Source organism: Orbicella faveolata, unplaced genomic scaffold (genome assembly GCF_042242905.1).
Source record: "Orbicella faveolata isolate gen_17 unplaced genomic scaffold, um_ofav_v1 contig_13, whole genome shotgun sequence".
Taxonomy (NCBI): Eukaryota; Metazoa; Cnidaria; class Anthozoa; order Scleractinia; family Merulinidae; genus Orbicella; species Orbicella faveolata.
In genome coordinates this window covers 19,067,042-19,091,020 of record NW_028301540.1, presented here as the reverse complement: position 1 = coordinate 19,091,020, position 23,979 = coordinate 19,067,042, and the positions used below count along the sequence as shown (strand labels likewise).

The window sequence follows — 23,979 nt, the reverse complement described above, 5'->3', positions numbered from 1 at the left end:
CATTATTATTATTTTGATTATTATTATTTTGATTACTTGAAAGGTAGCTACAATTTAGATCGCCAACAAGGATTATTTCTTTGTCCTCAGAGTCTATTCTACTGATTATCTCTTCAATTTTAACAAAGAAGGAAGGCTCGGAGGGTCAGAATTAGCCTGGAGGCCTGTAGCACACTAACTTGCCACATGGTCTGCGAATTTCAAGACAGATACCCTCAATACCTTCTAAATCTTGTCGAATAAGATAATTGATCGTAGACCTGATGTAAATGGCGACACCACCGCCCTGACGGTTTCTATCCTTTCTTAATAGTCGATAAAAATGCGCTGGAAGATGAATTAACTGCTGAAGAATGTCGTCATGTTCTCAAAACGTTCAGCAATGGGACGTCCCCTGGGGAAGACGGTTTCACAGTTGAGTTTTGCGTTCAGTTCTTTGAGCTTCTTACGCCTGATTTGCTTGCAAGCCTCAACGCAGCTTATCTTTACGGTGAAATGTCTGTTTCTCAGAGGAGAGGAGTTATTACACTGATTCCAAAAGACGACTCCAACCTCCTTGAGCTATCAAACTTGCGCCCAATTACTTTATTAAACGTGGATTATAAAATTGCTTCAAAAGCTATAGCATCGAGAATTAAACATAGGCACGCAAGGCGTGCAAGAGTTATTTTTGTGTGTGAAGTGTCGGAGATAGAAGCATTCATGGTACAGTAATGATTTGGTTAATTTGACAAGTTATTTCGGTTGCGATGTTACATCGGTCATGGTAAGATCGCTAAATAGTAAGCCATAAAATGTTTGACTGAACAAACTACAGTAATCTGACACGTCTCCAGATTAATGTAGATACCATATTATTTTCTAACAGGCAATTTGATTCGTTCTTTGATACAACCCGCACTGTGATTGGTGTGACACACGCACATGCATAACTCCCTCACTCACCGATCACATAACCCTTCCAACCCCCAAGAGGAATTTTTGCTCAAAAATACTTAACTTAATTTTGAGACTTTTTCGTATTTTATACGAGTCGTAAGTTTACCTTTTTACACAACACAACACAACATAACACAACACAACTTCACCGAAAATAGAAAGAAGGAGAAAAAAACCTCTGACACGTTGAAAGTCTGATTTAATTAAATTGCACTTTAACTTGGTGCCACGCAGTCTTCAAAGAACAACATTTGAACAGTTTTCATACTTTTTACCTTTAAAAATATCGGACTGAAATGAATGTCATCAAATAAAACTATTAAACTGCTACTGCAGAGACGTAAAAACCTTCCAGAAATGAAAGCTTCTTTTTTGTTTAATATCATGGAAACGATAGCCGATAACTTGTCAGCTCTAATTGAATTTACTCCCATATAAAAAACACAAGTGTTAAGTTACCATTTGTTACTAAAGATAGCAAACATCTCGTGGGAAAGAGTGGTGACGATTCGTCAGCTCTGATTGAATTTACTACCTTGTGAAAAACAAGAGTGTCAAATTACACTTTGTAACTAAAAAACAAAAATATCTTGTTATATTTGCATGCAACAAGAACAAAACATTACTATTGTAAACGTTAGAACTGTTTCAAATCTGAAGTCTCGTCCCCTCTAAAACATGTCCTAAGAACTAGACGCGACGATTCGTGACCTCTAATTGAATTTACTCCTTGTGAAAAACAAAAGTATCAAGTTGCCTTCGTAACTAAAAATAAAAATATCTCGTTGCATTTGCATACTACTAACTCACGAACAGTTTCACACCTCAAGGCTCATCTCGTTCATTAACTAAAATCCTCAACCTAACCCAAAGAAAATGTCGAAGTAAACCCAATATATGAATACTTCCTCCTCTTTTATAGAAGAATGAATACGGCCGTTCTGAACTCTATCGGGATCAAATCTTTTCACATACCATTTACCTTTACAATAAGAAATTTGATTGGCTGTTTATAGTAGATCCAATCTGATTGGTGTGACATACGTACATCTCTAACTCACTCACTCACTCACTCACTCACTCACTCACTCACTCACTCACTCACTCACTCACTCACTCACTCACTCACTCACTCACTTACTCACTCACTCACTCACCCATTGACCCGTCCATAACATACCCGACGCGCCGACTAAGAGGTATTTTTTTTTACAAAAAAATAACTCAAAAATGTTCTTCCCGCTTTAATACATTCTGACCAATCCGGTTTCATGAAAGATTTATTGGTCAAAATATTAGATTGATCAATGACATTCTTGAGCAAACCGAATTTCAAAACACTCCTGGCATTTTGCTCCAGCTGGACTTTAGGAAAGCCTTTGACACAGTTAAGTGGCCGTTTATTCAACAAACCTTGTCGAAGTTTAACTTTGGTGATAGTATAAAGCGCTGGGTTCAAACCTTCTACTGTAATGCACAGAGAGCTCTATTCTTAACAATGGACTTAACACGAAACAAATACCCTTGTCAAGAGGTGTTAGACAAGGCGGGCCTTTTGTCGCTACATCTCTTTATTCTGGTGGCCGAGATACTAGCCTCAAAAATAAGATACGATAACACCGTTCAAGGTATCAAGCTTTTTAAGAAGGAAATTAAACTGAGCCAGTTGGGTGATGACACCTCTCTTATATGTAAACATAGGCACGCAAGGCGTGCAAGAGTTATTTTTTTGTGAACTATAAGTCTCGGAGATAGGAGCATTCATGGAGCTGTTTACAGTAATGATTTGGTTGCGATGTACAGCAAGAAAGAAACTGGGAGTTTATGATGTACATACGATGTTACATCGGTAATGGTAAAATAACTAAATAGTAAGCCATAAAATGTTTGACTGAACAAACTACAGTAATATAATCTGACACGTCTCCAGATTAATGTACCATCTTATTTTCTAACAGGCAATTTGATTCGTTCTTCGATACAACCCACACTGATTGTTCTGGCACATGCATAACTCCCTCACTCACCGATCACATAGCCCTTTCCCCGGGGGGGGGGGAACTCCCTTATATGAGCTATATCGGTCTGTGCGGCCCCGAAGGGTATAGTTTTTCGGCCGTTTTGGTCATAAATAGGGTATCGATTTTAGCTGATTTTGGCCATTTTGGTCATAAATAGGGTATAGTTTTTGTACTCTAGCCTTGATATGGGTATGCTTTAAGAAGAAGCCACTTTTTCATCATTATCGAAAAGAAAATCCACAAAAGCCCTTCACAAATGTGTATGTTTAAGGTAATTTATCATTGGTTTGAACTAGGGAGCTAATTATAACGCAGGTCTGAAACAGGGTTTTGATTTAAGGGTCAGGTCGTAAATAGGCTTTCGAATTTTTGGTCAGGTCATAAATAGGGTAACGAATATCGTCTTTGGAAAGATTCGGTCGTTGGGTGCCCCTGGCTTTGTTATGTTCGTGTTTTTCGATTGCTATGGGCGACCGTGGCTTACTTTGTTAGGTCAAGTCTGGGGAGTGAGGTCACAAAAAAATTCTAATTAATTCTGGTTTTGTTCGATTTCGCTGAAATTTTAACACGATAAAGCTGGATTGTTAAGAAATAGATTTACCGCCTGCCAACGTGTGGTAGCTATTAACGCTTAAGTGATATATCGCTTCGAAATCAGGGTTTTGAAGAGATTTTTTTGCAACGTGTGGGTTCGGCGTGATTTTGTAATCGGAGGTTTTTGTTGACCCCGAAGGAAAAATATCCGGAAAAGGTCATTTCATCGATGATTCAAACGAGTATAAATATGTATATGTTCCGAGCGAAATTTCTGCTGAAAAAATATAATTTTTGACGAACGCTGCGTTTTTAATTTTTTCCCGCGAAAGTCAGTATCGGAGATGAGATTTATTAATGTTTCAACAGCTCTTAGCGAGTAAACATCACAGGTTGCGTGACTCAAAATTTGGCCGGCTGGTCGGCTACGAATTGAAAAAAAGAAAAATCACGGGTAAACCATGAACCGCGCTCGGCCCATGGCCGCGCGGTTAATAATAATAAACCACGGGTATATTCGGGTATGTAGCGTTGCATGTCTAACACCTTTTGACCAATTGTATGTGTTGTTGTTTCTTCCAATGAAAATGCGTTGTGATCGTGTCCTCTGAGATTATTTTACTAGGGGACGGGACGGTGTTTGCCAGTTGAAAGCTCGAAACCTATCGATTGTGACTTTTATCGTGAGGGTGTTTTGCCGGATCTTTCTGCATGTTCCGAAACACATTTACAGCTGTCTTTGAAGCCTAATATTGTTGGTAAGAAGCTTTGTGAAGTGTAGTGTATTGTATTATGTTGTTTGTAGAAATGGAGTGAGCAATTTATATGGCTCAAGTCTACGAAGCCATTTCGACATGTTCATCAGCAATCTAAGTTTTGTTGATCCTGTTGCTTTCAAGCGGCACGAACTAAGCTGGCACTAGTTTGTATAGTCCACACTGTTGTGTTTTGAATTTTGCAATTAAGATCTGCCTCCGTCACGGGCATAAAGAAACGCTGTCGTGCAGACAGAGCAAATTTTCAGTCAGCTTATTACCACCTTGTATCGCCAAATGCCACCAAATATACAGCTTAGTTGGATAAAAATGCTATAGAGCAAGCAAAAACAGTAGTTTCGAAATAATGTGCAGGATTGCAAGGATTGAAATTGGTTACAGTTCAAGAAATTTGAGTTTAGTTCAGGATGTCAAGAAATCGAGTTTACCATTCTTGTGACAGTTTGAACTTTCGAGCCTTTATTTTGTCTGGTATTTCTTTGCTTCTATCAGTATTGGGAACGATTTCTACCGATGTTAAAGTAAGCTTAAAGTAATCTCCTGGGCACAATCATGAAAACAAATGCACAATACATTTCCCTGAATGTTTCCTACCAAGCACAGTCTCTAAAAATAAATTAAAATAGGTCACCATGCTTGCAAAAGAGATATGATGTACCAGGCTTACCCTATTTTGCCAGGTCTTTTAAATAATACTATTCATTTATTTTATCACTCCGCATTACATTTTGCGGTGGCTGGAAGGTACAGTTTTTTGATGAACTTTGATAGGCATACATGAATTTTTGAGCATAAGGAACAACATAATAAACAACTTATGCAAAAGAATCAAAATAATCCAAATAACATACAATCCATGAGTAATGATTTTGTTTTTGATGCTATTGAATACGTGTAAAATTCTGCGCTTGAAGTGTTCGCAATATAGTGCTAAGGAATCACCAGTTAAGGTCAGGGTTGTTTGTCCTTCTGTTCTTCTTTTCCTCTGTTGTTGACTTGCTACCTTTAAGCTGTTTGTTACGAAGCAGTGTTTTGTAGACACGCAGTGTGTATAGTCATCATGTGAGGCTGCTTCAAGAAGTGCTTGCCTAGGTTTCCTTTTCTATGCGGCTGGTCCAATTAGTACATATTATAGTTCACCACTGAATTTTCTCCAATTCTTATTGGTTTAAATTGATCACGTGACACAATAGTGTTCAGCCGTGGAGAGACACTATCAGCCCATAATGCCTGTCTGAGGAAAATACCCGGATGGATAGTACTCGTCCGTGTAAATGTTTCTGTAAAGAAGCGGGCTTACAGAAAGTAAACAATTGAAATATATTAAGTGGGTTTTTGTCTGTTTTCTTTTTCGAATTTTACATTTGGCTTCAACGACCTTCCATGGCTTTCATCTAAAAAAGTTGAAAATAATTCAATATGAATTTTGAACTGGCGCACAGAAGAAAATTTAGTGGTGAACGATAAAGACAATAGAGTGTTTATGTCTTGGAACTATTGGTTGATAGTTGTCCCTTGGAAATTTGATGTTCTTAAAACTAGCACATTTGCCCTCGAAGCTTCACTTCTCAGGCAAATATTTGTTTTAAGAACATCAAATTTCCATGGGGTAACTATCAACCGATAGTTCCTCGACAGAAACTCTCTATTGTTTAAACAGGGATACATGCCAATACCTTGTCATGTCTTCATTAGGTGGCATTGCCATTATCTCTTTGTGCCAGCTCTTGTGTGAGGAACATTGCCATTCTTGTTATCTTCTGGAGAATTTATTCATGTTTTTGGATACTTGGGTTTTTTTGTTCTTTTAATGTAAAAACAATTAAAGAAGGAGAAAACGGTTTGTTTATCTACTTGTATTTTTATTCTCAAGGATGTCTTTTATCTCTTGGTAAATATATATGGGTTATTGACCAAGTGTGAGGTCAAGATGGCTGGATATTGGCCAAGTTCATTTTTTGCGAGTTTATGGACCGAGACGGAGTCGAGGTCCATAAACTCGCAAAAAAAGAATGAGGCCAATATCCAGCCATCTTGAACGAACAAGCTTGGTCAATAAAGGATTTGTTATATGGCTTTCGGGGAAATTTTTCTTGTGGGACATGGCGGGTAGTCCCGAGTGGGCAAGATAGCTCCATCTTGCCCGCTCGGGTAGCCAATCACAGTGCAGGATTTGATTCATCTTGCCTGCTCGCGGAGCTAGCCATATAATAAGATGTAGTTCTCACCAGCTAAACTTTGCCACTAGAGATTCAGTCTGTTCTGTTTTGGTTTCATTGTCAGTTGAAATAGACTTTAAAAACCTAGGTCTTGATAAGATAGTCACACTCTTGCAGTTGTTTCTGATTGAATTTTGTTTTCTTTTAAATTTCCCTTTACTGAGGAACAGCTTTTAATCTACAAGGCTGTACATGTATGTTATTTTAAAACAGTCAGTGTAACTTAAAATATAATTGCATTTGTGTGATTTTGTGTTTAACAATAATGCTTTGAATTTCTGTTTTTGCAGTAATGGATGATCATCATAGGTTGGATGAGGGAAAACATGCACAAACCGAAGAAAGTGGTAGTAGAGAAGGAACTAGGGATGGTGAGCATCAGCCCTTACCATGATATGTATCAGTTGCCATGCATTGATAACTTTTTTAGAGTTGTGTCTTGCCAAAATAATTCATTTTTTTGTTACCTGTACGTAATTGGGTCTTAACTGTAATGGCAGCACTTTCTCAAGAATTTTAGGGCTTATGTCCTCATATTATACTTGAGTATCTGGTTAGCTTATGAGTTTTTTCTTGTACACTAAGTACTCCAGCAATACTAAGAAGAACATTGCAAACCAAATGTGTTAGAGGAAGCCAACTATTATGTATTAGAGAAAGCCAACTATTATGTGTTAGAGAAGGCCAACTATTTTTCAAAACTCATCTTCTTCGCACCTGGATAAATTAGCCAGTTTCTAGTTTTTAATTCCTTTTCATCCCTGCTATGAAGGCTTAAAATTTAGCACAGGGAGTGTTTAGTAGATGGAGTTTCAAAATCTTAGGGAAGAAGTGATTGTACAGTACCACTTTAATGCACAGCTTATTATTCTTGTGTATCCATTAAACTAGTCAACAACCCATTGTCCCCACTAGGACAAAATAATTTTGTTTTTAAAATTGATATAAAATAAAAGTCTCAACTTACCGGTAGTTTGGGAGGTTCTGTGGTATATTATAGGTTAAGGTATAGATGTATGGCAGTGATACAAGCAATTTTTGCTGCATGTTACACAGAAGATATTTGCATATCATATGTAGTTACTCAAGCATTTGTCGCAGTGCACATATTTTTTCTATTCTTTGTTGTGACTCTTATTTAAAACCCCAAAAGCTGTGAACAAGACAGCTTGTAGGAAGTTGAGCTTTCTGTGTTAGCAAATGACAACCTTAACTTAAATGACAAAACTGGTAAACCATACATGTACAATTGCCCCTACTGTATTCTACATGTATACTTACAGCCTGCAAAGTACTCACTTTCTTTCCTGCAATGGTTTGGGGCACAACAAACATAAATGAATTAAGAGAGGTTGAGGAGTCGAGGAGGCAGAGTAAAGAAAACTTTTGGATGCCGCAAAGCTCTTAGAATGAGCTTGACAGCTATTAATGCAGTGTTCAACACTAACTTTCTTGCTAATTTGCCCTTTGGGCAACTAGTTCTGTTTTTGTTGGTTCCCTGTGTGTCTTTTTAGTTGCCTACCTGGTAGACTTTTGTTGCCCATTAGCACTCACGAGAAAATTTCAACTTGCAGAAATGCTCAACTTTTTTATAAACTTGCCTTCTTGTTTTGGTGTTGCAACAGTGATTGATTGGGTGATTAATCAGTCATAGAGCACAACCCTCACAAGATTTTAAATATCCACGAACTTTGCCCACACATTTTGATGAGACTCCACTTTTCTAACAAATAGACCCAGTGAAGCACTTTTACTGGTCAAATACAATGAACCAACTGTCATGAATGAAGACATAATTCATGCCCAGAAGCACATCATTATCATTAATATTATTGTTATTATTTTTGTTGTCATCATTGTTGTTTTTATTGCTATTTTTATTTATTATTATTGTTATTATTAATAATTGTCTTTTTAACTATATATTAAGGAATGGCAAAAAGATGGCTCGGCCTGTACCTGTAGTACCTATTTTGTATTTGTAATCATAGATTAATAAAACTGCTTCTCTTCCTCACCAGAGATCGGTCGGGGAGTAGCTTACAATCCTGACAACAGTGCCCCATTTCTTTTTGAGTCACAACAGTAAAACTTATAGCCAAAATATTGCCGTACCGTACAATTTGTGTGGAAAGACTTTCACACAAAAGTTATTTCCAAATACTGTTGCAAAATGCATCTTTGAAAATTCAATGAGGTTATCAAGCATTTTATAGTATTTTAAGAACTAGGGATTAATGCTCTTTATGGTTCGCACGATCACTAATCGACTAGCCACTTTTATTTAGCAAGCTTTGGGGCAAGCTTCTCACAAAATTTGGGTTCACGACTTGTTTTGGAAATGAGAGTCAATTGTAGAAACTTTCAGTGAATGTTAGAGTTGAGTTTACATGTCTTTGACCTTTAAGTTAATACTTCTGAACTTCTGCTCAAATGATTTCCCCAAAACTTGGGCATGGTTTGTATTAAGTCAAAATAAGCTGGTTCCAGAAATTGAGTAAAAGTATGCCAGCAAAATCTTTTTTACTGGTAGTGTTGTTGTCCAAAAAATGGGGTCCAGTCAAACACCAGTAAGAATAAAAATATTTTCCCCAGTAAATGGAATTAAGTAACATTATCACCGAGTGAAAGACAAAATATTTCCCAAAATTTCTTAGCCAACACTTCAAAGCCCCAAAATTTATGTTGCAAACTTTGACATGGGGTAGTGTGCCCACAATAACTGCAGAACCACCTTAAGTAATGATGAAATGGAATCAATAGAATAACCATGATAAGAATGGTGTTATCCTTTTGATACAATATTAATAACAAACAGTGGGGCTTGACTTTTCAAAATGACAGAAAAACTCAAATTGCATCTAGGGCCACCAGATCACAGTTTTCAAGCAACATACATTTAAATAGAAAGGAATTGTTAGCCAAATTAACTTTAACTAAAAATAACAGGCACTTTTTAAAAATAAAGTGGTTTGCTATTAAACAGTTAAAAAACAGTTCCTTTATATTGCTATATGTAGAAACATAAAAAATGAAAAGGGTTTGTCAAACACAACTCGATACACCACCACCACCCACATAAATTATGATACTCTCCCATGTAGATGTGGAAGTAAAACACCTTGTTTTCACTCTAAGAGGAATTGGAGTTTGCAAGCCCTGACAGTTGTTCAAATTGGTTTCTTTGGAGTTAATGACAATAAATTGATTAACACCAAATTAATTAAGAGAGCACTCAACAACCAAATTGATGGCATTTTGTTGGGTTCTTCATTAGGCCGTTGTTGTTGTTTTTTTTATCATGACAAAACTCAAAAATGATATTGTTCGTAAAATGCTTGACAGTGGCCTTATAAATGAGTAGTTTTATGGACGTTATTTTGAAGATATGCTGTTGATGGACAAACCAAATAAATCTGACATGTTTTACAGTCAACAAATTTGAAGATGGCTTGATCCATTTCCTGGACATTTCTCTGAAAAGAACATCCATTGACATATATAGGAATCACACAAACACTGGACAGAATGTCTTGTTTTCTAGTCAAATACGTTGACTTGCCAAAATTACTTGGGTTAGGCCTTGTTGCACCAGGCTTCTCGTATATGTGAAATAGACTCTCTCATTCAGAAACAAAGAACAATGATTAAAACGTTCTGTTAGGGAATGGCTTTCCTAAATCTGTGGCTTCTAATCTTGTGAGGTGTTTCAGACACAGTAGCGCGGAACCTAGAACGTCTTATCCCAATAACAACAAGACTATGAGTTTTAAGGATTTTAAATTCTAATGTGGGGTTTAGGACTGGCACTAGTTTTGCTAGGCTAATGATGTAATTTTGAAAGTAGATGGGAGCTCCTCTGGGGGCCTGTCCAGGAATCCCCGTCAATGTCCCAGACCAAAAATGGCATGTGCTTTTAACTATTACTTCATCTCATGCAGGAAGGAAGTGATGTCTGAACAGTTTTCATTGAAGTGCCTTGAAACCAGAACCAGAGTATTAACAATATTACAAACAACACAACAAAGAAAGTACAGGATGCAAAACAGAGCACAGTGATGCAAACCCAAATGCAAGTTAATTTTGAAACCAAATTGAAAATTGCTATGTAGAGTGAGACGGGTAACTGCAATCACAACTGGTGGTTTGCTATTTGCGTGAAAAATTAGCAGACATTAAGTTGAAGGAAGTGAGTTTATAGAGAAGTCCATTTGCATCATATTAATCAAAAACTGGTTTTCTTAGTTAGGTATAGAAATACAGTATGTTAATAAGTAGTTTCTTAGAAATCGATTTTGAAATAAAAACTAGCGCTAAAAAGTCACGACGTTTCGACCTCTACGAGGTCATTTTCACGTGAGTAAATTTTCTACAATAGCATATAGCCATAAATATGTTAAAAACAACTTATAATAGATAAAAATGTGGCGAACGCTAAAATGTGATAAAATATGTGAAAAAGTGTTAAAAATATACAATGGAAAAATAAAATAATCTTAGCAAGAATTGCTCTAAACAAATAATTGGGCGCGAATTGAATCGCACTGTTTGTTTAGCATTGGTTTCAGTTCTTTGATAAAAAAAAAAACATTTCAAAAATAAGGTAGCCAAATTTGTTCTGACACTTTCTTAAGATTCGAAAACTCTGTGCGATGTCTTCTGGCTCCATATCGTGCTGCTCTCTGAGGTGGTTTCCGATTGCCGATCCTTTGTGTTCTTCAATTCGTTGGTGTAGGTGTCGGCACGTGTAACCGACATAGCCTGCATCACACAGGCCACACCGAAATGAATACACCACGCATTGTTGACTCACAAGAGGCTGCTTGTCTTCCCTGACCTTAATTTCATCCTTGATCTTTCTACTTGTGTAAACTGGGTTAATATCTGCGTTGATCTTCCGACTGAGGTCAGCCAGCTGTTTACGTACTACGTTTGCAGATTTCTGGTCCTTGTAGGGCAACACGATTCTGACTGGGGCTTTTCTTTTATCAGCCACTCGAGTATGTGAATCCTCGGACACTTTTGATTCAATAAATCTGCGAATGATTGACTGCACAAGGTCGTCAGGATAGCACAGTCGGGAAAAGATCTCTTTAAGGCGTTCACATTCCTCGTGAAAAAACTTCCACTTTCAAAATACAGTATGAATATTTATAATTTGAATTATAATAATATTACTGTTGTACTTTAGATTGTAATTCCAATGCTCTTTTTAAAAACTGATTTCAGTTTCATTAGGTAGTTTGGTGCTTTGGGTCCAAAACAGCAGCCTGAAAACGGTCCTTGTAAGTTGACAAGCCCTTCAATAGCCAGGAAGTTTCAAGAAATGGGCCCTGAAGAGGCAAAGGGCCGACTTCAGACACAACTTAAAGCGAGTTTCAATTGGTCCAGCAAATTTATTTCACTTTCCGTAGGAGGAAGGTAAATTCCTAAAGATAAACATGAAACGAATTACTACAAATAACTAACTGAAGACGGCAGAAAACTAAGAGGAAAACACAAACAGACGATAAACTAAACGGCTTACCAAAATGCTGGCAACGGGGTTCAGGGAACCAAGAAGATACAAGTGTACCGGACGATAAACTAGCACTAAACGAACATGAAAGGATAACACAAATATATACGCAACGAAATTTACATACGACGCGAGAAAAAAAGCATGCAGAATGTGAAAAAATACATTAACGTACGGAACAAAAAAGGACACAAAGAAAACACGAAATAGCCGTAACAGGCCCCTTCACAGAAAGTTTCAGTTTTCCACAATATTGTTGTGTCTATTGATGAAGTAAATCCATCTCCATATTTTTAATAGCCTGGCCAAACCATACCTGGAGGCATTAGATGATATGATCGATGAGGAGGAGGGGGAGTTAGAAGAAGACAAAGAAGAAGAAGAAGGACAAGAGGATCAAGAAGAACAAGCGGAAGGGCAAGAAGAACAAGACAATGATGATGAACACCTCTACAGAAAGTTAATAGAGGATGAGTTTAGTGACAGTGATAAAATCAGTATTTATTTCGTAGATTTTTTAAATTTTTATCAGGATTTCTTTAACAGATGTATTAATAAGTAATAATTAAGTAAATAGAGGATGAGTCTGAAATTGTTTTGATTGTTCTACATTTACAACAGCTTATTCAAATTAGGCCAAGCTCAAAGGCTGAAGAAAATATGTCATTACTTTTTTTTTTACTAAATGAACCACAAATCACTGTGTTGCCTGTGACTAGTTTGTTGGATCTAGATTTAAGGGACAAAAGAGTGACAGAACTTTTCATCTTTGTAATAAGAACCCAGCCACAGTCGTGCTTGACTAACTGTGTCCACCTTCCTTGGTTTAAATAAGCTAATCAAAATGCATGAATGGTGAAAATATCAAGCATCATGTAACCTGTTGATCAGTCGACAACTCCACCTCTCACATTTCTCTTCATAATTTGGATTTGCCAGATTTGAATGGAAGCCATAGGAAAGTTGTTGAAAACATGTCAAAAATGATGAAAAAAAATTAGTTTGGTGGTCTGTGTTAGAAGTGCACCACTGTAAATGCAATGATAAGTATTATATTAGTATGTCCAAAAGGCATTTATCTGTCAAAAATAGAATTTCTCAAACTAATTCTAACTTTGGTTATTTTGCCTTAGTAACAATACAAATCTCAAGATTATAGTGGTTTTACAACACAGGCTAAAAACATGCCCTAAAATATAATTTTCGAAAATGTTTGGATAAAGCAACGGTTTGTATCATACGTGAGCATTGCAGATAATTCAAGCCAATTAATTCAAGGTCACAAGTCAGATTGTTTTGGTTCGCCCGTGTGTAGAAAGATCTTTAAGATTCCAGTTGATAGTGATAATGGTAATTATACCTGCTCATGAAAACACCAGTTGTATAAATTCCAGCCTAGCCATAAATAAATAAAAAAAGATTTGTAATCTTCTTTGTCGTAACTGAATTATGTTATTGAACTAGTATGAGGTCCGTGTTGGTAAAACATTGGTCGAGTTCTTCGCCTCGCAATGTTACGGCGAGATCCATAGACTTGTTAAAAAAAGAAATACCCATATCAGTATCTGACGTAAGTTTCATTCCATGTTCAATGCTAAATTCCTGAGGGGTGTGCCTACAAACGAGGACTAACAATAGAGCTATAAATCAATGAACATAATAAATCCCTCTAAGATTCTCTAACCGAAACAAGTGATAGGTTGAGGTATCACTGAATTCCTAATTTTCAACCTTCTGCTTTCATTTCATCGTCTCTCCCGGTTAATAACATTCACCCGTTGTAGCTAGTTCCAGCCGATCCCAGGAATGCAAATCTCATTAGCAGTCAGTGCTCTCTCTGATAACCACAAGGAGTACTTTTAAGGGTATCAAGTCTTATATCGGAGGTTCGGTGATATTTCTTTCTAAAAACAAAAACTGAAATAGTGTTCAACATAACCTTGCTCAGACCGTTTGCGAAAATCTGTTGGTTCCTTTCAGAGGTTTCTTTAACAGCACTCGGCTAACCTCCAGGTACGATTTCCGTACAGCGCCATACATTAATTATGTATGCAACTATCTCAAACTATCACATTATACTCAAACAGCAATCGTGAAAAGAACGAGTCAGTCAAAAAATTGCATGCATAATTAATGTAAGGGGTGGTGCGAAAATCTTGCCAACCTCCCTGTCAAAATAAGAGAGCCCCTCTGCCAGTTTTGTCCACATAGTATAATTTCCACTGACAGAATCGCTATGATTACGATGACGAGCACAAAGCGCTTTGTGGTGTATTGAATAGGCCACAAAGCGCTTTGTGGTGTTTTGAATAGGCCACAAAGCGCTTTGCGGTGTTTTGAATAGGCCACAAAGCGCTTTGTGGTGTGAAAAATTGGAAAAACCAAATTATTTCAGAAAATAGCTGTGAGATATTTGCGAGTCAACGAGCCATCCAGTTTTCAATGTTAAATCCCAAAATAAAACACCACATAGCGCTTTGTGGTGTTTTGAATAGGCCACAAAGCGCTCTGTGGTGTTTTCAATAGGCCACAAAGTGCTCTGTGGTTTTTTGACTACTACTGCTGTTTTGTAAAGCAAAGCGAACTAGGAACAGTTAGAAAACACTCCGGCCATAAAAATCTACTCGACAAGAAAATTTCTGTAATAAATGTTCGATGCTACAGGAGACGGCTTATCCAAAAAGGTTCAGTCAGCCTCAACAAACTTATACTGAGAAGAGGGATTTCGTGTGAGTGACAAGATTGGGAATAGAGAAATATTGCGCAGATTGAGTGGTAGTTTTACAGCACCGAAACTAAAATTGGTTACACTCCTTCTCAGAAATTTTGTTTTGCCTCTGTAATATCATTAAACGATCTGAATAATTTGAGGATAATCAAAGCGCGGAGTTTAATATTGGCTGGCCGGGAACACGCAGCTCGCAAACCGGAGAGCAACCACTGTTTAAATCTTCGATCGAACTTTCATGTTGAATTTGAAACTGAAAATACACTAAGCGGTCAATTTCCGATAGAAATCTTGTGAGGTAAATGCCATTCTTGCAAATAGTCGCTGCATATTTACGTTCAGAGTCACTCTGGTTCTCACTGGTTCAGAGTAAAGACCTACAAAGTCAAATACTGCTTCCGTACGCTAACCCTCCAAAAACCAATTTTGCTCGAAGACCGAACTGCAACGGAGTTTAGTTACCAGTCTTATGCTGCGTGTTATTAGATAGAACGCATGATATGATTGGCTCCGTATATCACATTACGTCAGAGGACATGTCTGCTACATAGGACATAACTGCAACGGTACACGGGTAAACCTAGAACCGCGCTCGGCCCATTGCCGCGCGGTTAAAAAATAAAAAACATAAACCACGGGTAAACCATGAACCGTGCTCGGCCCATGGCCGCACGGTTAAAAAAATAAATAAATAAATAAAAAATAAAAAATAAACAATAAACCACGGGTAAACCATGAACCGCGCTCAGCCCATGGCCGCGCGGTTAACAAAAGTGTCGAGTTACCATTTGTAACTAAAAATAGCAAACATCTCGTGGGAACAAGTGGTGACGATTCGTCAGCTCTAATTGAATTTACTACCTCGTGAAAAACAAGAGTGTCAACTTACCCATTCTAACTAAGAAATAAAAATATCTCGCTATATTTGCATGCAATAAGAACAAAACAATCGTTACCTGCACTTACTATTGTAAACGTTAGAACTGCTTCAAATCTAAATAGTCTCGACTCCTCTAAAACATGTCCTAAGAACTAGAACCGACGATTCGTGACCTCTAATTGAATTAACTCCTTGTGAAAAACAAAAGTATCAAGTTAGCCTTTGTGATTAAAAATAAAAATATCTCGTGCCATTTGCCTACTACTAACTCACGAACTGCTTCAAAACTCAAGACTCATCTCGTTCATAACTAGCCACCATTACACTGAAAATTATGCACTCTAAAACAACCCAATGTACGTATGTAACTGTCACACTCCCCTCCAAACCGGACTAAAAATCACAAACCGGCAACATACACGTTACTCATTATTTTTCAATTACCAAAGTCCTTGTGTTTATACATACCTTGTGTTTCTCACAGACCATTTACCTTTACAACAAGAAATCTGATTGGCTGTTCATAGTAGATCCAACCTGATCGGTGTGACATACATACATCTCTCACTCGCTCACTCAATCTTATAAATCAGTATTCACAAAACTGGCTTGAGACTAAGAACAGTTCATCAACAACTTCAAGGGAAAAATTTACGCACAAGGAAGTTAAAAAGAGTTATCAATTTGAAAATTACCTGAAAACGGTTACAAACTCAGCACACAGAACTAGCCTGACAAGGCTTAGGTTAGGATGTCACGCATTACGAATACAAACTGGAAAATATGAAAATAAAGGAGCATCAATCCCAGTAGAGGAAAGAACATGCTTAGTATGCAAAGAAAATTGCGTAGAACACGAACAGCATTTCTTGATGTATTGCCAGGGGTACGCTACCATAAGAGTTGAGCTCCATTCTCACATTTCAAACAAAGATGCACTTTACGCAAATCTGAGCGATAACGAGAGAACTAAGTACTCACTTAGAGCTGACAACAGAGTTACATCAAAAATAATAGGTAAATATATCAACTAAATGTTTAAAAAAAGAAAAGAGAATCTCAACTTACAAACGAAATGCGCATTATAACTTTTATTTAATTTTATTTGAATGATAAAAGAATCAAGTGAATGTTATTTCTTATTGTACTAGTTAATGTTAAACCTTTATTGTAAACAGACCGATACCTCCCTTTGGAGAGTAAGGCGCAATAAAGATATACTACTACTACTACTACTCACTCACTCACTCACTCACTCACTCACTCACTCACTCACTCACTCACTCACTCACTCACTCACTCACTCACTCACTCACTCACTCACTCACTCACTCACTCACTCACTCACTCACTCACTCACTCACTCACTCACTCACTCACTCACTCACTCACTCACTCACTCACTCACTCACTCACTCACTCACTCACTCACTCACTCACTCACTCACTCACTCACTCACTCACTCACTCACTCACTCACTCACTCACTCACCCACACACCCACACCACACCACCACCCACCACTCCACACCACCCACCACTCACTCACTCACACACTCACTCACACACTCCACTCACTCACACACACACACTCACACACCACACACACCACTCACCACTCACTCACCCACCACCACACACACCACTCACCCACTCACACACTCACCACACCACACACTCACACTCACTCACCACACACACACTCACTCACACCACTCACACACCATCACACCCACATCACTCACTCACACCACACTCACTCACTCACATCACTCAACAACACCCACTCACTCACACTCACACACTCACACACCATCACCACACACTCACTCACACACACACATCACACACTCACACCACTCACTCACTCACACACTCACACACCACACCACTCACTCACTCACATCACATCACTCACTCACTCACTCACTCACTCCACTCACTCACTCACTCCACACACTCACTTCACTCACTCACTCACTCACCATCACACACTCACTCACACCACTCACCTCACTCCACTCACTCCACTCACTCACTCACTCACACCACTCACTCACTCACTCACACACTCACTCACTCACTCACTCACTCACTCACTCACTCACTCACTCACTCACTCACTCACTCACTCACTCACTCACTCACTCACTCACTCACTCACTCACTCACTCACTCACTCACTCACTCACTCACTCACTCACTCACTCACTCACTCACTCACTCACTCACTCACTCACTCACTCACTCACTCACTCACTCACTCACTCACTCACTCACTCACTCACTCACTCACTCACTCACTCACTCACTCACTCACTCACTCACTCACTCACTCACTCACTCACTCACTCACTCACTCACTCACTCACTCACTCACTCACTCACTCACTCACTCACTCACTCACTCACTCACTCACTCACTCACTCACTCACTCACTCACTCACTCACTCACTCACTCACTCACTCACTCACTCACTCACTCACTCACTCACTCACTCACTCACTCACTCACTCACTCACTCACTCACTCACTCACTCACTCACTCACTCACTCACTCACTCACTCACTCACTCACTCACTCACTCACTCACTCACTCACTCACTCACTCACTCACTCACTCACTCACTCACTCACTCACTCACTCACTCACTCACTCACTCACTCACTCACTCACTCACTCACTCACTCACTCACTCACTCACTCACTCACTCACTCACTCACTCACTCACTCACTCACTCACTCACTCACTCACTCACTCACTCACTCACTCACTCACTCACTCACTCACTCACTCACTCACTCACTCACTCACTCACTCACTCACTCACTCACTCACTCACTCACTCACTCACTCACTCACTCACTCACTCACTCACTCACTCACTCACTCACTCACTCACTCACTCACTCACTCACTCACTCACTCACTCACTCACTCACTCACTCACTCACTCACTCACTCACTCACTCACTCACTCACTCACTCACTCACTCACTCACTCACTCACTCACTCACTCACTCACTCACTCACTCACTCACTCACTCACTCACTCACTCACTCACTCACTCACTCACTCACTCACTCACTCACTCACTCACTCACTCACTCACTCACTCACTCACTCACTCACTCACTCACTCACTCACTCACTCACTCACTCACTCACTCACTCACTCACTCACTCACTCACTCACTCACTCACTCACTCACTCACTCACTCACTCACTCACTCACTCACTCACTCACTCACTCACTCACTCACTCACTCACTCACTCACTCACTCACTCACTCACTCACTCACTCGAAGAAAGTTGCGATATTTCGTCAGAAGATTGGATAAAACATTTTCAAAACCTTTCATATGACGAATCTCAAGAAACGAACGCAAACGTCATATTTCCAAACAATCCTGACCAAACAACAACTATGACCGATGAAATTTTAGACGCGCCTATCACTGCAAAAGAAATTCATGATCAAATATCTAAACTCAAAAATAAAAAGGCATCTGGTACGGACACCATCCTGAATGAAATGATCAAACATGGGCGGTATTATCTCATGCCTTCTCTAGAAAGAATATTCAACGACATCATTGAAAACGGCACCTTCCCAACTGAATGGAACATTGGTGTTATAAAACCAATATACAAACAAAAAGGCGATAAGAAATCTCCAGCCAATTATAGAGGAATTACTTTAACCAGCTGCTTATGGAAACTATTCACATCAATTTTGCAAAACAGATCAAATAAGTTCATCGAGCAACATAATGTTCTAAATCCAGAACAATTTGGATTTAGACCAAACTCTAGAACCACGGATAGTTTATTCATTTTCGAGCAATTTCTCCATAAATACACCAAACATCACAAGAAACTTTATGTTGGTTTCATTGACTACGAGAAAGCCTTCGATAGCGTATGGCAATCCAGTATGATTCATAAATTACACAAATATGGAATTCAAGGAAAATTCTTGAATGTTATTAAGTCCATGTATTCGTCAGTTAGGAGTTGTGTTAAAATTAATCAAAACACGCTTACCGAACTTTTTTCATGCAACAAAGGGATAAGACAAGGTGATGGCCTAAGTCCAGTTTTATTTTCGTTATTTATGAATGATCTACCGCAATATTTTAAGGTGGCCGAACACAGTTTTCAAGAGCCTATGCTTAATTCACCATTACTTTTAAGCTATTTATGCTTTGGCGCTCGTTTTTGAGTTATTTTTTTGTAAAAAAAATACCTCTTAGTCGGCGCGTCGGGTATGTTATGGACGGGTCAATGGGTGAGTGAGTGAGTGAGTGAGAGATGTATGTATGTCACACCAATCAGATTGGATCTACTATGAACAGCCAATCAAATTTCTTGTTGTAAAGGTAAATGGTACGTGAGAAACACAAGGTATGTATAAACACAAGGACTTTGGTAATTGAAAAATAAAGAGTGACGTGTATGTTGCCGGTTTGTGATTTTTAGTCCGGTTTGGAAGGGTGTGTGACAGTTACATACGTACATTGGGTTGTTTTAGAGTGCATAATTTTCAGTGTAATGGTGGCTAGTTATGAACGAGATGAGTCTTGAGTTTTGAAGCAGTTCAGGAGTAGTAGGCAAATGGCACGAGATATTTTTACTTTTAATTACAAAGGGTAACTTGATACTTTTGTTTTTCACAAGGAGTTAATTCAATTAGAGGTCACAAATCGTCGGTTCTAGTTCTTAGGACATGTTTTAGAGGAGACGAGACTATTTAGATTTGATGCAGTTCTAACGTTTACAGTAGTAAGTGCAGGTAACGATTGTTTTGTTCTTATTGCATGCAAATATAACGAGATATTTTTATTTTTTAGTTACAATGGGTAATTTGACACTCTTGTTTTTCACAAGGTAGTAAATTCAATTAGAGCTGACGAATCGTCACCACTTGTTCCCACGAGAAGTTTACTATTTTTAGTTACAAATGGTAACTCGACACTTTTGTTTTTCATATGGGAGTAAATTCAATTAGAGCTTACAAGTTATCGGACAAAAAAGAAGCTTTCATTTCTAGAGTGTTTTTACGTCTCTGCAGTAGCAGTTTAATATTTTTATTTGATGGGCATTTTATGACATTCTTTTCAGTCCGATATTTTTAAAGGTAAAAAGTATGAAAACTGTTCAAATGTTCTTTGAAGACTGTGTGGCACCAAGTTAAAGTGCAATTTAATTAAATCAGACTTTCAACGTGTCAGAGAGGTTTTTTTCTCTTTCTTTCAATTTTCGGTGAAGTAGTGTTGTTGCGTTGTGTTGTGTAAAAAGGGTAAACTTACGACTCGTATAAAATGCGAAAAGTTCTCTTAAGTTGAGTATTTTTGAGCAAAAATTCCTCTTGGGGGCTGGAAGGGCTCCCGAGGGGGTACTCCCAGAAAAATTGGTTGGGGGTGTGCGGCCCGCTTCCCAAAACCCTTACCCTATTTATGACAAAAATCTGCGATATTCCTTACCCTATTTCTGACCTGACCAAAAATTCGAAACCCTATTTACGACCTGACCCTCAAATCAAAACCCTGTTTCAGACCTGCGTTATAATTAGCTCCCTAGTTCAAACCAATGTTAAATTACCGTAAACATATAAATTTGTGAAGGGCTTTTGTTGATTTTCTTTTCGATAATGATAAAAAAAAGGCTTCTTCTTAAAGCATACTCATATCAAGGGTAGAGTGCAAAAACCGTACCCTATTTATGACCAAAACAGCTGAAAAACCATACCCTTTGGGGCCGCACAGACCTATATAGCCCATATAAGGGAGTCCTCCCCCCGGGGGAAGGGCTAAGTGATCGGTGAGTGAGGGAGTTATGCATGTGCGCGTGTCAGACCAATCACAGTGTGGGTTGTATCAAAGAACGAATAAAATTGCCTGTTAGAAAATAAGATGGTATCTACATTAATCTGGAGACGTGTCAGATTACTGTAGTTTGTTCAGTCAAACATTTTATGGCTTACTATTTAGTTATCTTACCATTACCGATGTAACATCTTATGTACATCATAAACTCCCAGCTTCTTTCTTGCTGTACATCGCATTCAAAAAAACTTGTCAAATCAACCAAATCATTACTGTAAACAGCTCCATGAATGCTCCTATCTCCGAGACTTATAGTTCACAAAAAAATAACTCTTGCACGCCTTACGTGCCTATGTTTTGCAAGAGTCAAGGTTAACCACAGAAAAGTTTATTCTCGCATTTTGGCTAAGGTGTGTGCTGTTGCCACGGCAACGAGGCTGGTTAAAAACAAGGCTTAAAAAATGGTTTTTGTTTATTTAAAAAAAATCCAATCGTTAGATTTTTTTCATCTTTTGCCCACTAGGAATTGACATTAAATCCCTTCTGTCTACACTGTTCTAATAAAATTTTGACGTAAATCGTTTTCACCGCATGTTCTGTATTATTAAAAATTCCCTATGTCAAAATTCAGATTTTTTGCGATAGATCATTCACGTGGTTTCTGAACTATTTTTTTGCCAAATTTCTTGAAATTCTAACGACTGGATCGTCAGAAATCCGCAAGTTTCTGCAAAAGCAATCGGTCTCAAGTTTTTTGAGCAACTGCGCATGCGCTGCATTTAACTGGGTTCTTTCGGTAACAAAGAGAAAGCTGAGAATTGCTGGTTTCTTTGCGTCGTTACCTTTTCTAACATATCTTTGTAATAAAAGACTAAAGTCATCAATACACTGCGTTCAATAATAGAGAAAAAATAGCACAGATAGTGCGGATGTTGAATGAATGAAATGATCGCTCTTTGCAATCCTTGTGCGCGCGCTCAATTGCATCAGCAAAAGCGCGCGCGAAAACTGTGTTCGGCCACCTTAAACAGAACAAATCTCCAGGTGTGATGTTAGGGAATCGCTCTATAAACTGCTTAATGCATGCAGATGATTTATTAGTAATCAGTCCTTCTCCGGAAGGGCTGCAGCAATCGCTCAATGTAATTCATCAGCACGCTCAGCAATGGAAGCTCAAAGTCAAGACTAAAAAGTCGAACATAATCATATTTAGTGGTAACGGGCAAAACAAAAACAATACAGATTTCAAATACAATAATGAAACTTTACAAATTGTCGATAAACAAACATATTTAGGTGTAGAAATGACTTTGACTCAGCAAAAAAGCCACAAATGTTCTCTCGATAATAAAAAGATCCTTTTCTAACTCAGATTCAGCAACTATTGCGATTAAGAACAAACTTTTCGATGCCCTTGTTAAACGTGTTACTTTATGCATGTGAAATTTGGGGACCAGAACTATTGTCTTACAGAACGCATTTTGACAAAAGCACAATTGAACAAGTCCACGTTAAGTTCTGTAAACAAACACTAAACATCCCATGGTATACAGAAAATATTGCCTGCAGGGCAGAGCTTGGGAGGTACCCTTTAAGCATTTATATAAAAGCCTCAATCTTTAGCTATTGGCAAAGATTGAAGTATTCTTGTAGCAACGTTCTGTTACGTGAAGCATTTCAATATGCAACAACTTCTACACCTTTCTTTGATGTTACATTTAATGAAGAGATCACTAGGGGGTATCAAGTAACAGAATCAACAGAACCAGTAACACGGCAACACATCAAGAACGGTCGATTAAATATAAACAAAAATCTTAGAAATCAGTATTCACAAAACTGGCTTGAGACTAAGAACAGTTCATCAACAACTTCAAGGGAAAAATTTACGCACAAGGAAGTTAAAAAGAGTTATCAATTTGAAAATTACCTGAAAACGGTTACAAACTCAGCACACAGAACTAGCCTGACAAGGCTTAGGTTAGGATGTCACGCATTACGAATACAAACTGGAAAATATAAAAAATAAAGGAGCATCAATCCCAGTAGAGGAAAGAACATGCTTAGTATGCAAAGAAAATTGCGTAGAACACGAACAGCATTTCTTGATGTATTGCCAGGGGTACGCTACCATAAGAGTTGAGCTCCATTCTCACATTTCAAACAAAGATGCACTTTACGCAAATCTGAGCGATAACGAGAGAACTAAGTACTCACTTAGAGCTGACAATAGAGTCACATAAAAAATAATAGGTAAATATATCAACTTAATGTTTAAAAAAAGAAAAGAGATTCTCAACTTACAAACGAAATGAGCATTATAATTTTTATTTAATTTTATTTGAATGATAAAAGAATCAAGTGAATGTTATTTCTTATTGTACTAGTTAATGTTAAACCTTTATTGTAAACAGACCAATACCTCCCTTTGGAGAGTAAGGCGCAATAAAGATATACTATACTATACTATACTCACTCACTCACTCACTCACTCACTCACTCACCCATTGACCCGTTCATAACATA

General features: G+C 38.1%; 1 protein-coding gene and 1 pseudogene across 4 annotated transcripts; both read left to right on the top strand.

Annotated features, from left to right (window-relative positions):
* Positions 1–4,011: 4,011 nt before the first annotated feature.
* On the top strand, positions 4,012–14,142 carry LOC149115460 (uncharacterized). 4 transcript variants are annotated; one of them, XM_089284947.1, is made up of 4 exons: positions 4,018–4,252; positions 6,780–6,860; positions 11,719–11,910; positions 12,308–13,439. In XM_089284947.1, the coding sequence occupies exons 3-4, from the start codon at positions 11,816–11,818 to the stop codon at positions 12,567–12,569; spliced, it is 357 nt and encodes a 118-aa protein (XP_089141073.1). In that variant the 5' UTR covers positions 4,018–4,252; positions 6,780–6,860; positions 11,719–11,815; the 3' UTR covers positions 12,570–13,439. The 4 variants fall into 4 exon arrangements, 3 of the variants coding, with proteins under 3 accessions (XP_089141073.1, XP_089141074.1, XP_089141072.1); XR_016206051.1 differs by lacking the exon at positions 11,719–11,910 and having other exon boundaries at positions 4,012–4,252; positions 12,308–14,142; XM_089284948.1 differs by lacking the exon at positions 4,018–4,252 and having other exon boundaries at positions 6,357–6,860.
* A 5,552-nt stretch (positions 14,143–19,694) lies between these two features.
* On the top strand, positions 19,695–23,919 carry LOC149115459 (uncharacterized; annotated as a pseudogene).
* The last annotated feature ends 60 nt before the right edge of the window (positions 23,920–23,979 follow it).